This window comes from Meles meles, chromosome 1, assembly GCF_922984935.1.
Source record: "Meles meles chromosome 1, mMelMel3.1 paternal haplotype, whole genome shotgun sequence".
Taxonomy (NCBI): Eukaryota; Metazoa; Chordata; class Mammalia; order Carnivora; family Mustelidae; genus Meles; species Meles meles.
In genome coordinates, this window is record NC_060066.1 from 174,286,006 (window position 1) to 174,300,763 (window position 14,758).

Here is a 14,758-nt window from a genome sequence, read left to right on the forward strand (position 1 = left end):
TCTCTCTAAAAAAGAAAAAAGTTACATAATAAATATTGAGTAATAAAGGTTCATATTTTCAGAAAATTTCATGTGTGGGGCGCCTGGATGACTCCGTGGGTTAATCCTCTGCTTTCAGCTCAGGTCATGATTCCAGGGTCCTGGGATCGAGTCCCACATTGTACTTTCTGTTCAGTGGGGAGCCTGCTTTCCCCTCTCTCTCTGCCTGTTGCTCTGCCTACTTGTGATCTCTCTCTCTGTCAAATAAATAAGTAAAATCTTAAAAAAAAAAAAAAGAAAATTTCATGTGTGAAACAGAACTCTTATTACTTCCTAAGAACTCTCTGTCTTCCAAAATTGCTACAACTGTAACAGAGATTCAGATACCTAAAGAATGAAACTGGATACAATGCTATAACTAAAATAATTATATCAGTTTTAAAAATCCATAATATTGCCCAATATATTCATTTCCTTTTTCTTTAAGATTTTATTTATTTCCTTGAGAGAGAGAGAAACAGAGAGAAAGAGCACAAGGGTCAGAGGGGCAGAGGCGCAGAGGGAGAAGCAGACTCAGACACCCCCACTGAGCAGGGAGCCCTACAGATGTGTGGAAGAAGGGGGAGGTTTCAATCCTAGGACCCTGGGATCATGACCTGAGCCAAAGGCAGATGCTTAATGGACTGAGCCACCCAGGTGCCCCCATTTCCATTTTTTTTTTTTTTAAGATTTTATTTATTTATTTCACAGACAGAGATCACAAGTCAGACAGAGATCACAAGTAGGCAGAGAGGTAGGCAGAGAGAGGAGGGAAAGCAGGCCCCCCGCCGAGCAGAGAGCCTCAATCCCAGGACACTGGGACCATGACCCAAGCAGAAGGCAGAGGCTTTAACCCACTGAGCCATCCAGGCGCCCCCCCCATTTCCATTTTCAATTGCACTGTTATATGCTATATAAACATTCTTAGTAAACTAAACGGAGAGGAGAGTGCAGGGAGTGGGGGAAGGGCAGGGGTCATGAAATGAAGGGAAGTGGCTGAAAATACTGTTCAGCCATAAATGTAAGCTTAAAAGAAAATGAACATTATACACTGGATGATTTCAACATTCCTATCAATTCTCTGGTGATTCTTCCAGGTGGTTAAGAAGTAAATTAAAATGCATGCATTGCATAAAATATTCTTCTATCCATATAGTGAAATGGAATCTCCAAAGAAAGATGATAAAGATAATTATGGTGCTGTTAGAGGTGGCTAGTAACTTTTAAGTACACACTCAGTGTCAGGACTTGTTCTAATTATTTTCCATATATTTACATAATTTAACCCTCAACCCTGAGAAGTAGGTATTATCATTCCCATTTTATTGATAAGTAACGAGCCCAAGGCAACAGCAGGGGATTGATCTAGGATTAATTACCAGGCAGCCGGCCTCCACAGCCTGTGTTCTTAATCAAATATTTTACTGCCTTTAAAAACAAGAGGTTCTCCATTGATAAACTGAAGCACACTAATCACAGAATTTTTTGTGAATGATCCTTCTTTTTATTTTGTATTTTTTTAAATATTTTATTTATTTGACAGAGAGAGAGAGTGAGAGCAGGAACACGAGAAGGGGGAGTGGGAGAGGTAGAAGCAGGCTTCCTGTCAAGCAGGGAGCTAGATGTGGGACTTGATCCCAGCACCCTGAAGGCAGATGCTTAACCAATGAGCCACCCAGGCGCCCTAAAGATTTTATTTTTAAGTAACCTCTTCACCCTATGTAGGGCTCAAACTCACAACCCCATGATCGAGAGTCACATGCTCCTCTGACTGAGCCAGCCAGGCGTCCCTATGAGTACCACTTCTAATTTTACTTTAAATCTAGATTGTAGATTAAAAACTATTCTGAGATGCCTGGTGGCTCAGTGGGTTAAAGCCTCTGCCTTCTGCTCAGATCATGATCCCAGCCAGGGTCCTGGGATCAAGCCCCGAATTGGGCTCTCTGCTCAGCAGGGAGCCTGCTTCCTCATCTCCCCTGCCTGCCTCTTTGCCTACTTGTGATCTCTGTCTGTCAAATAAATAAATAAAATAAATAAATAATGAAAAATAAAATATTGAAATAATCCAAAAGAAAGCAGGAGAGGGAGAACAGAAGAACAGGTTCAAGAAGAGAAGACAACAGGGGCGCCTGGGTGGCTTGGTGGGTTAAGCCTCTGCCTTAGGCTCAGGTCATGGTCCCAGGGTCCTGGGATCAAGCCCCGCATCGGGCTCTCTGCTCAGTGGGGAGCCTGCTTCCCCCTCTCTCTATGCCTGCCTCTCTGCCTACTTGTGATCTCTCTCTCTCGGTCAAATAAATAAAATCTTAAAAAAAAAAAAAAAAGAGAGAAGACAAAAATAACAGATAATAGTCAACCCAAGTCATAGTTAATCAATAATTACATTAAATATTAATGATCTAAATAACACTGTCAAACAAATATAATGCAAATTACATATGCACTTTGAAATTTTTTGAACATATATTTTGTTTAATATATTATTTTATTTAACATTATATCCAAACCATTTTCAACATGTAAGCAGTGAAAAAATTATAAAATACCTTGCATTCTATTTTTCATATTAAGTATTCAAAATTCAATATGTATTTCATACAGCACATCTCAATTTGGACTAGCCACCTTTGAAGGATTCAATGATCACATATAATTACTAGCTGCTATATTAGTACAGGTTCAAAGACTACAGTTAAAAGGCAGAAATTAACAAAGGATAGAAAACAATACACTACTGCTTACAAAAGACACACCTTATACAGGTAGATAAATAATATATACAGGTTAAGAGCAAATGAATAGAAAAGAATATATCATGCAAACAGTAAGCATAAGAAGACTGGAGTGGCTATTTTATTTATTATTTATTTATTTATTTATTTATTTATTTGAGAGAAAGTGTTTTAATGATATTAATGAAAAATAACAACCATTTGGAAATGAAAAGAAAAAAATCCTCCAGATCTCAACAACCTGTTTTTCCATTTTCCTTTCTATAAGTCTTTATTCAAACACAATATGAAATATTTGGAAGTACTATGTAATTTTTATCCCCCCGTTTTTTTACTTAACAATTCATTCTAAGTACTCCTGACTTACATAATACAATTTATTTGTATAATCTGTGATCTCAGTGTCAGTATTGTCCAAGACTACATGTTCTAAAAGTCTAGTATCAAGATAGCTTACATTTCACTTTGCACAGTACAGCAGAGCCAACATGGAGGTAAAGATGATTAGTGAATTCCTCTTTTTAGTGGCAAAAATGAAATTTCCTCAGCGAAATTTACTAAGTCAATCTGCATCTCACCAAAGATATTACCTTCTGGACAGAGTCCCAGTGCTTCATAAGTAAGGAGTTCATTGACAGAAAAGCAATCATGAAGTTCTATAACATCAATATCACTTGGTTTCAGGCCAGATTCCTCATAGCACTTTCTGGCAGCTTCTTTACTCATATCAAAGCCAACCTAAAATCAAAACCACATATTAATAAATTAAGGGCATCAAAACTGGGACTTTTATATAAGATTTATAAAAGATTAATATGGATAACCTTTACAGCTGAAAACTGAGTGCATGTATTGAGATCTCAGTTCATTCTATATCACATAGAAAGTCCAAATAAAAGAATATTCAGGATGGAGAATGTACATATAAAATTCTATACTACAAAGAACAGAATTTTATTTTTTTAAATTTTTTAAAAAGATTTTATTTATCCATTTGACAGACAGAGATCACAAGTAGGCAGAGAGGCAGGCAGAGAGAGAGGAAGGGAAGCAGGCTCCCTGCTGAGCAGAGAGCCCCATGCGGGGCTTGATCCCAGGACCCTGGGATCATGACCTGAGCCGAAAGTAGAGGCTTTAACCCACTGAACCACTCAAGCACCCAAGAACAGAATTTTAAATAATATATCTAAAAAGGACTTACAATTCCTCAGGCCACAATATGTTGTTGTGGTAAATAGGTCGGAAGAGATTGATCAAGAGATCATTATGACTCAGATACACTAAAAACTATGAGGAATTTCTATATGGAAATAAACCAATCTTCACTTAAAAACCCTTGCTCTTAACACCCCTTGCTCTTAACACCCTCAGATAATAACAAGTCAACTTTTCTCCAAGGAAAAAAAATGTGATGTAAATACTATAATCAGAAAACCTGAGACGTTCTATTTTAGCCACATCCCAGCTTTGTCATTTTAGGCAAGTTACAGAGACATTTTCAAATTCAAAGCATTATTGCAATATCATTTGTAAACTCTAATTACCTTATGATTGTTATATATGTGTGCATATATGCACCTTTGCATTTCTTTAATATATATGTGTGTATCTTCAAATATTCAACTAACTCTAGGTCTGAATTCTCAATTTCTTAACTTCTTCCATATTCACTCAATCTTTTATCAGGATTTTTTTAAAGATTTTATTTATTTATTTGACAGATAGAGATCATAAGCAGGCAGAGCAGCAGGCAGAGAGAGAGAGGAGAAAGCAGGCTCCCTGCTGAGCAGAGAGCCTGATGCGGGACTCGACCCCAGGACCCCAGGATCATGACCTGAGCCGAAGGCAGCGACTTTAACCCACTGAGCCACCCAGGTGCCCTTTTATCAGAATTTTTAAAGTGCTAAGCATCAAGAAAGTTTCCCGAAAATATCCTTGTTTTTCCCTTAACTGTGTAAGAAGGGAACTTTGGACATATCCAGTCAATTCAAACAGAAAAAGCCCATCAAAATAGCACATTTTAGTTAGTTAAAAAACGCATTCATGGCTCTATTACAAGAAGCATATGTTCTCATTATTTTTTTTCCCTTAACAGATTTTTTTTTATTGTTTAATATTTTTTTTTAATTTCTTTTCAGCGTAACAGTATTGTTTTTGCACCACACCCAGTGCTCCATGCAATATGTGCCCTCCCGATCACCCATCACCTGGTTCCCCCAACCACCCACCCCGCCGCCCCTCCAAAGCCCTCAGGTTGTTTTTCAGAGTCCATAGTCTCTCATGGTTCATCTCCCCTTCCAATTTCCCTCAACTCCCTTCTCCTCTCCCAATGTCCTCCATGTTCTTTGTTATGCTCCACAAATAAGTGAAACCATATGATAATTGACTCTCTCTGCTTGACTTATTTCACTCAGCATAATCTCTTCCAGTCCCGTCCATGTTGCTACAAAAGTTGGGCATTCATCGTTTCTGATGGAGGCATAATACTCCATCGTGTATATGGACCACATCTTCCTTATCCATTTGTCTGTTGAAGGGCATCTTGGTTCTTTCCACAGTTTGGTGACCGTGGCCATTGCTGCTATAAACATTGGGGTACAGATGGCCCTTCTTTTCACTACATCTGTATCTTTGGGGTAAATACCCAGTAGGGCAATTGCAGGGTCATAGGGAAGCTCTATTTTTAATTTCTTGAGGAATCTCCACACTGTTCTCCAAAGTGGCTGCACCAACTTGCGTTCCCACCAACAGTGTAAGAGGGTTCCCCTTTCTCCACACACGTTCTCTCCAACACACGTTGTTTCCTGTCTTGTTAATTTTGGCCATTCTAACTGGTGTAAGGTGGTATCTCAATGTGGTTTTAATTTGAATCTCCCTGATGGCTAGTGATGATGAACATTTTTTCATGTGTCTGATAGCCATTTGTATGTCTTCATTGGAGAACCCTTAACAGATTCTTAAGGATAGGTTATAATATTAAATTTTCTAGATTGATTTTTTTTTCAAGTAAATAACTTCTAGAGTGAATGACAACATGAGGTCACCTTGAAATTTTTAAACAGAAATTTCTCAACTGATAAATAAAACATAATCTCAGACATACCCTATATGTTGGCTAACTGAACCTCATTAAAAAAAAAATCTCATACATACCATTTTCATAACGCTGTTCTCATTAAAGGAGCTTGGCAAATCAGTTACCATCTCTTGTGCCAAAATTTCCACAGCTTTGGATTCCAGGCCATTCTTCCGTACAAACCTTTCACTAGCCAAAATTGCCGCTGCAGCACCATCGGAAGTGGGACTAAGAGAATGTAAAAACAATTATTTACACCCAGTCCACCTCTATCTAGGATTACAAACTAGTTCTTCTTTCTATGTGGAAAGAAAAACTGAGGATGCTTGCTAGTCATTGCACTCTCTTCACTGTAAAATCCACAGTTAAAAATTATACAAGCTTCCCACTTGAGGACTGAACCTCTACCAAGAACTTAAATGCACAGGAAGAGGGTGCCAAAGCTCAGCTCACTGCTTGGTCTCTAAGAGTCTCCCCCAAAAAGTTCTTTTGCAAAGAATCCTGGATTAGCCTCTGCAGATGCATAAGGCATCTTATAGTGACTTCTGAGGCGTCCACAATGTTCTTCTTATCCCAGTACAATAAAAATTCTACTCTAGGCCTAACTAGCTCCAGCTTTGCTATCTCCCAAATAACCAGCCATGGAATACTTTTGAAAACTGGGAAAGGATTGGATAAAGAGACCACAAAGTCCAAACCAGAAAGAGGTTTAGTTAAGACTTTGGCGATCTCCTCAAAGAGGAGATCTCCTCTTTTCCTTATAGCAAGCTGTGAAACAAAGTGGCAAACTCAAAAAGCCTTCTCTGAGTTCAGCTGGACTTTATAAATGGACAGACCTTCTTACTGCAACAGATAAAAGCTGGCTGCATTTGTTCACTTGCATCCTAGCCAGTATCTTCCAGGTGATAACTGGGCATAGGCAGGAGCTCTGAAGTACTAATTTCATTTTTGGGGAGACAGATATTAACAAGCAATTTTCAAGATGTAACCGTTACCATTATTAGAGCTATTTTTTTTCTTGTTTTTCATTTTTCTTATTTCACATTTCCTCTTAGTTACTGTAATTGAGTAACGTTTCCTAAGGTAGAAGCATAGAGCAGAGAAAACAAAATGCTTAAGAGGAAAAACTCTGGACTCCACTGGCCTCCTAAGCCACATTTACATAAATAAAATATAAGTTTTTAAAAGTAGATCGAACTCATGAAAGAAGGAAATAAAATACAGAATTTCCAAGAGAAAAGACAGTCTCTAGATATGAATAGGAAGTATGGGTCCTCCCTCCAGAGTGAGTACGTTAGCAGGAGTGCTACAGAAGCAGACATAAATACAGATTTACCCAGACACAAAGCCTAAGGTTTACCTAAGGTGGAGGGAGGGAGCAATTATTTTTTCCTATTAAATATTAAAATGTGGGCACGTAGGTGGCTCAGTCGGTTGAGCATCCGACCCTTGGTTTTGGCTCAGGTCATGATCTCATGGGTCTGGGATCTAACCCCACATCGTTGGGCTCTGCACTCAGCAGGGAGCCTGCTTGAAGATTCTCTTTGCTCCTCCCTACTCACTCCCACTCTTTCTCTCTCTCTCAAATAAAGAAATAAATCTTTTTAAAAAATAAATAAATGAATAAATAAATATTAAATGAGGTTTCTTACCAACATTGTAAGACAGTCAAATAATCAAAAACTTGTCGAGATGTCATCACTTCTTCCAAACTGTATTCCTGCTGGAACTGGGAATTCCTAAATACAAAACAAGTAGTTAGAGAATACGCGAGGTAGCAATTACAATTTTGCTGAAAATATTCTGATCCAGAAGTCAGAGAATAATATGTAAATTTAACAACCAAAAGACAGTCTTTTGTGAATAGTTTCAATCTTTAATATAAATTGTTTGTCTAAACTGAAGTTTTCAATTAAGGCAAGAAATGATCATTAGTGTCTTTGTTATACTAATAGGGTGACTCATAGTGGGCCCTTGTTAAGGGGGAGTGCAGGAGGACGGGAGGCAGGGGGCTGGTCATCAGAAACATCAACCATGTGAATACAGAGTTAGGACATTTGAGCCACTTTGACCCCTGAAGAGAAGGGAGGGGCGGAGATCAAGTTCAGTTATGTGGCCAATGATTTAATCCCAAGTATGCCTGCCTAATAAAGCCCCAGTAAAAACTATGGACACTGAAGCTTGCTGGAGCTGCCTGATTGGTGAGTACCTTCATTTATCCAGAGAGTGATGTGTCCTGACTCCACTGGAAGAGGGTGCAAAAGCTCAGCTTTAGGAACTCTCACAGACTTTACCCCATGTGCCTCCTTATTTGCTGTTTCTGAGTTGTGTCCTTCATAATAATACTGTAATCATAAGTATAACACTTTTCTGAATTCTGGGAATAACTCTAGTGAATTATCAAACACAAATGATCATGGAAACCCCTGAATTTATAGTCAGTTGTTCAGAACTACAGGTGGCCTAGAGACCCTACTTGTGGCTAGCTTCTTAAGTGAGGGCAGTCTTGTGGAGCACTAAATCCTTAATTCAGGGGGTCTGCATCAACTCAAGTGATTAGCGACAGAATTGAATTGCAGTACACCTAGTAGGTGTGTCAGATCAGTTGGGGGTCAAAATAAAATACCATTTTTTCCCCCTGAAGAATTATTTAATACTAGTTCCTTAGAAGCAAAACAAGGGTGCCTGGGTGGCTCAGTTGGTTAAGCAACTGCCTTCAGCTCAGGTCACGATCTCAGGGTCCTGGGATCAAGCCTCATGTCAGGCTCTCTGTTGAGCAGGGAGTCTACTTCTCCCTCTGCCCCTCCATCCCATTCATGTTCTCTCTCTCACTCTCAAATAAATAAATAAAATGGTTTTTAAAATAAAAAAATAAAAATAAAATCAGATGGTTTCAGAAACTGCTCTGACAGAAATAGCAGAAACATTAGACACCACAAAGGAGATTCTAAAAGCAAACTTCAACTGGTATGGAAATTAATAAGCAATTCAAATGTTTAGAAATAAAGCCCATGTAACTTAGAACTGTATACTAGTATGTGTACCTCTGCTTCTAAAGTTAACTTTGGGGGCGCCTGGATGGCTCAGTGGATTAAGCCGCTGCCTTCGGCTCAGGTCATGATCTCAGGGTCCTGAGATCAAGCCCCACGTCGGGCTCTCTGCTCCGCAGGGAGCCTGCTTCTTCCTCTCTCTCTGCCTGCCTCTCTGCCTACTTGTGATCTCTCTCTCTGTCAAATAAATAAAATAAAAAATCTTAAAAAAAAAAAAAAGTTAACTTTGACCATCACCAGCTTCCAAAAAAAATACCTAATTTATGCCAGATTCTGTGCTAGGCAAGTAGGACATGGGTATGTCCCATGGGTCCTTACCCTCAAAGAATTCAGTCTGAATCTGTGGCAAACAAATACAATATGATAAATACCATTACAGAAATGTTATACAGGGGAGCACCTGGGTGGCTCAGTCAGTTAAACATGTGACTCTTGGATTTGGCTCAGGTCATGATCTCAGGGTCGTGAGATTGTGCCCCACGTCAGGCTATGCTCTCAGCGTGACGTCTGCTTGAGATTCTCTCCCTCTCCCCCAGGCACACACATGTGTGCCTGTGTGCCCCCCCAAATACATGAATAAATAAAATATTAAAAAAAAAAAAAAGAAATGTTACACAGGGTGGCATGGGAGCACACAGGATGGGCAAGAGACCCAGGTACCAAAGAGAGCTTCCTCTCTGGGGTTAGCAAATAAGAGAAAGTAGGAGATAGAGAACTCCTGGCAAAAAGATCAGTACACCAAAGCCTCTTGAGTTAAAGTAGTTCACTGAAGCCAGGCCATGAAGTTTGGGAGGAAATGTGGACTCAAGGTGAAGAAGAGAGAATGAGAGAAATAAACAAAGATCAGATCATAAAAGGCCAGTAAATGGTATTTACATTTTATACTAAAAACAGGGGTGCCTAGGTGGCTCAGTCATTAAGCATCTGCCTTTGGCTCGGTCATGATCCCAGGGTCCTAGGATTGAGCCCCACATCAGGCTCCCTACTCAGTGGGAAGCTGGCTTCTCCCTCTCCTGCTCCCCCTGCTTGTGTCTCTCTCTGGGAAATAAATAAATAAAATCATATATATATATATATATATATATATATATATATATATATATATAAAACAATGAAGAACTACCAAAGGATATTAAGCTGGGGTAAGACAATCAGACTTTCAATTGTTTTTTTCAAAGATTTTATTTATCTATTTGAGAAAAAAAGTGTATGATAGAGAGCGCAAGTGGAGGGGAGAGCTGAGGGTGAAGGAGAAGCAGACTCCTCGCTAAGCAGAGAACCCAATGTGGGGCTCAATCCCAGGACCCTGGGATCATGACCTGAGCCAAAAGCAGATGCTTAATTGACTGAGACACCAGGTGCCACCACACTTGTATTTAAACAAGAAGTCTAGGATATGGAAAAGAGATGGTAAAGGGAACTACCAAAAGCAACTAAACTGAGAGATTATGACAACAATTAAGGCAGGAAATGATAAGGGCCTAAAGTAGGAAACTGGAAGTGAAATATGGAGAGAAGAGATGATTTCAAGAGACAGTAAGGAGGCAGAATCACTAGGCTTCTGTTCATCCTCAAATCATCTGCAACTCATATGGGACACTGAGGAAGAAGGCAGAGTTAAGAATGACTTCTAACTGGGGTGCCTGAGTGTCTCAGTCAGTTAAGCATCCAACTCTAAATCTCAGCTCAAGTCCTGATCTCTGTGTTGTGAGTTCAAGCCCCACATTGGGCTCTACTCCCAATGCTGGGCTCCACACCTGCACTGGGCTCCACATGTGGTATGGAGACTACATTAAAAAAAAAAAAAATAGAAGAAGAATGACTTCTAGTTTTCTATAATTCAGTATATATTGATGTCATTCATGGAGAATACTGAAGGAAAAACAGGGTTGAGGGGAAATGATAAATTCTATATGGACATGTTGACTCCGAGGCACTTGTGGAGCATCTAAATAGAGACAACTAGGAGAAAGTTATAACTTTCATACATAAAGTTATATACAGGTCTGACAGCTCAAGACGCATGAGCTATCCCTCATTCTATACTACTTATCACAGATTCTCACTGCCTTTAAGTGTCCTTATAATTTGTGAGAAAACATTTGAGAATAGTTTTGTAATTCAACCTTCTTAGAAATATGTAACAGGGTATCTATAATGACTGGTCAGCAAACACAGGATTCTCTTTCTTTCTTAACCAAGCAAAACCTAGTGCAAGAAGTTGGCATCTGAAATTTCTGAGCAAAACCTAGAAGGTTATTCTTCACTGTTTTGAAGAGTTTTATATGATGAAACTGACATCCAGAAATAACATCTGCCTAGTCAACATAATTGAGTACTTATACTATGCAACAGAAGATTCATGGGGCAAGGAACTCATCTGTCTTGTTCACTGCTATATCACTAGTAGCTAAAGAAGTATCTTGCACATAGTAGGCTACTGAATACCTAGCTGTTGAGTGAATGAAATTCCTTTAGAAGAATGCCATTGTGAGTGAATAAATGATGCCCATTTAGGCACAGTGGTAAGTAAGAGAAAGACTAAGAAGATTTGACTCTCAAGAGAAAGTTAAGAACTACTCCTTGGGGTCAGCTGGGTGGCTCAGTCCGTTAAGCATCTGCCTTTGGCTAGGGTCATGATCCCGGAATCCCGGGATCGAGTCCTGCATCAGGTTCCCTGCCGGCAGAAAGTCTGCTTCTCCCTCTGACCCTTCCCCCATCATGCTTTCTCTCTCTCACTTTCTTCTCAAATAAATAAATAAAATCTTAAACAAAACAAAACTACTCCTTGGAGCCTCAAAGCCAAGAGACTGCAATGCTGTCAGTTCCTCAATATGTTGGTATAGCTCCTTACTATTCAGGAAATCACAAATAGTTTTAATGGTTTTCCAAGTTCTCAGGACAAAGAATTCAGCTTTAGACCTTTTTTTTTTTTTTGACAGAGAGAGATCACAACTAGGCAGAGAGGCAGGCAGAGAGGAGGAAGCAGGCTCCCCGCTGAGCAGAGAGCCCGATGTGGGGCTCGATCCCAGGACCCTGGGATCATGACCTGAGCCGAAAGCAGAGGCTTTAACCCACTGAGCCACCCAGGCGCCCCCAGCTTTAGACCATTTTTATGGACTTAAGACTACTCATCCAAACTTTACTATTCGGTAACAGCAAAGTTTTATTGAACATATACTATGTTCCAATACCATCATCAAAGAAGAAAGACTTATAAATAACTAGGTACGATAGTGTGATGTGTTACAATATAAGTATAGAGACAGGGCAACAAAACTCATGAGGAAAAAAAATGCCCAGGAAGCTTTAAGAAGGTGTTAAGAAGGGGCCCCTGGGTGGCACAGTCAGTTGAGCATCCAACTCTTGATTTCAGCTCAGGTTATGATCTCAGAGTCATGGGATCAAGCCCTGCATTGGGCTCTGAGCTCAGCAAGAAGTCTGCTAAAGTTTCTCCCTCTCCCTCCACCCCTACCTGTACTTGTTTTCCCTCTCTCTCAAATAAGTAAATACATCTTTAAAAAAAAAAAAGATGTTAAGAGAAGCAATGACATTTGGGATGGGGATTGATGGGTAAGTAGATATTCACCAAACAAAAGAAAGGCAAAAGGATATTCCAAGGAGAACTAACTGCCTAACTAAAAACACAAAAGTGAGTGCTATATACTATACTTGGGAAAAAACAAGTAATCTGGTGAGACTAGAGATTGGGAATAGCCAGAAAGTGGCAGGAAATAAAACTGGCAAAGTAGGGGTGCTTGGGTGACTCAGTGGGTTGAGCCTCTGCCTTTGGCTCAGGTCGTGGTCTCAGGGTCCTGGGATCGAACCCCACATCAGGCTCTCTGCTCGGCGGGGAGCCTGCTTCTCCCTCCCCTTCTATCTGCCTCTCTGCCTACTCATGATCTCTCTCTCTCTCTCTGTCAAATAAATGAATAAATTCTTTAAAAAAATAAAGACTGGCAAAGTAGAGTGGGCATATTATAACCACCTTATTATTCATATGAAGGAATTTGTATTTTATCATTTAAGTAATGAAAATTCACTAAAGCTTTTGTATTACCCTTACATCTTTCATAAAATACCCTTTCATCTAGGGCATGGGATTAGACATTAATTGTTAATTAAGTATGCCGTGAACTCAAACATCAATTTGAAATTAGGAGAATCAGGAGACCTAGCAGTAGCATGAAACATCAGAAATATGTGGTAATAATCCACTTGTGGTATAAAACATTCCTTGTCACGGTTTTATGTTTGGATATACAACAAAATTTGTTTAATAGTTCAGAAACAATTTACTGAGCACCTATCATGTTCCAAGCTCTGTGCTGAGCTTTAAGAACAGGAAGAGATGGCTCTGGCCCTCACCAAGTTTATAATCTTGTAGGAGGAAATATAAACATTATTTTACCAATACTTAGAATGATCCTGTGCAAGTTGCTTCATTTCTGTAAATCTCGTTTTCCTATCTATAAAATGAGAATAAAAATATCTACCTTATAGGGTCCTTGAGAGGATTAAATCAAAATGTACACAAAAATACCTAGCACAGGGGCGCCCAGGTGGCTCAGTGGGTTAAAGCCTCTGCCTTCAGCTGGGTCATGATCTCAGGGTCCTGGGATCGAGCCCTGCAACAGGCTCTCTGCTCAGCAGGGAGCCTGCTTCCTCCTCTCTCTCTGTCTGCCTCTCTGCCTACTTGGGATCTCTGTCTGTCAAATAAATAACTAAAATCTTAAAAAAAATAACAAAACCTAGCACACTGACAAACAGTTGGGATTTAGTAAAGCTAGCTATTACTCCTTTATTGCCTAGTGGTATTCTTTTGTAGAGGTTATGGCTAAGTGGCACTAATACAATTGCCAGTGAACAAATTTTATTCAGCAACCGTTAAATACAGGCTATAAGCCTGGCATTGCACTAAGCACGAGGGATTCAAAGATGAATGATCTGTAATACACAGGATGTAATTCTACGTCAGATCATTTAGGATATAAATAACCGTATTATTCTACCAGAGTAAGCGTTAATGACACTGACATAACTAAAACACGTTACTATAGTAATACAAATCATTTAATAGAAAGTAATTAAAATGGCTACTAATATACATTTATGAACATTTTAAGAAAAGTTTTAAGAATGGTTTAAAATGATCACTGGTTATTTTCAACTAAAATTATTTAATAAATTTCATTACTGCAGTTGTAATGTATGACCAATTACATCTTTAACACCAACCATTCACATTCTTTTGTAAACTTACAGGCATTCTAAATATAAACAGACCCCAAACTAAAACTGTAGTCAAAAGTTTACTTGGGTACAAGCCTTTTATATGAAAACAATACATATTCTAGTTAATATCTTTGAGGTCTTACATTTGCTTTTTAAGTATAAAGTTATACATTACATAGCAGGATATCCCAGATTTTCACTATTTCATATTTCCTAAGTACTTACGGGTTGTTAACTGAATGTTTATGATTTTTCCACCCAATTTTAGCAAACTGTTCAGCCGTTGTTCCTGTTGAGAAAACAAACATCTATGAGTGGGTCAATGCCTTCCTATCGCTTATTAACAAACATGGCAATGGTACTCAGAGCCCCACCAAATATTTCTACCTTTTCCCTGGTATAAATGAACAACTTCAACACTGATCCCTCACATAAAAATTCCTTTAATTAAACTTTAGTATTATTGAATCCACTAATAAGTATATGACATGAAAACAGTTCAAACTGGCCAATTCTACCTAATATAACTAGAGTCCAATTTTAAAAACCAGAAAATATAGCCTGAGATTAACAGTGGATATAAGGCAGGAAAGCACTGTCAGAAATCTTTCAAAGAATGTACCAAAGCTACCCAATACCCGAAGATTAAA

The 14,758-nt window shown here is 39.0% G+C and overlaps 1 protein-coding gene across 1 annotated transcript in view; it reads right to left on the reverse strand.

Annotated features, from left to right (window-relative positions):
- The window catches only part of SCP2 (sterol carrier protein 2), a 110,528-nt gene that overhangs the window by 50,674 nt on the left and 45,096 nt on the right, over window positions 1-14,758 (reverse strand). The window contains exons 7-10 of the mRNA XM_046007295.1: window positions 14,334-14,397; window positions 7,476-7,562; window positions 5,901-6,051; window positions 3,338-3,485 (exon numbers count right to left, since the gene is read on the reverse strand). Coding sequence (XP_045863251.1) covers window positions 3,338-3,485; window positions 5,901-6,051; window positions 7,476-7,562; window positions 14,334-14,397 — 450 coding nt within the window. The remainder of the gene's footprint in view (window positions 1-3,337; window positions 3,486-5,900; window positions 6,052-7,475; window positions 7,563-14,333; window positions 14,398-14,758) is intronic.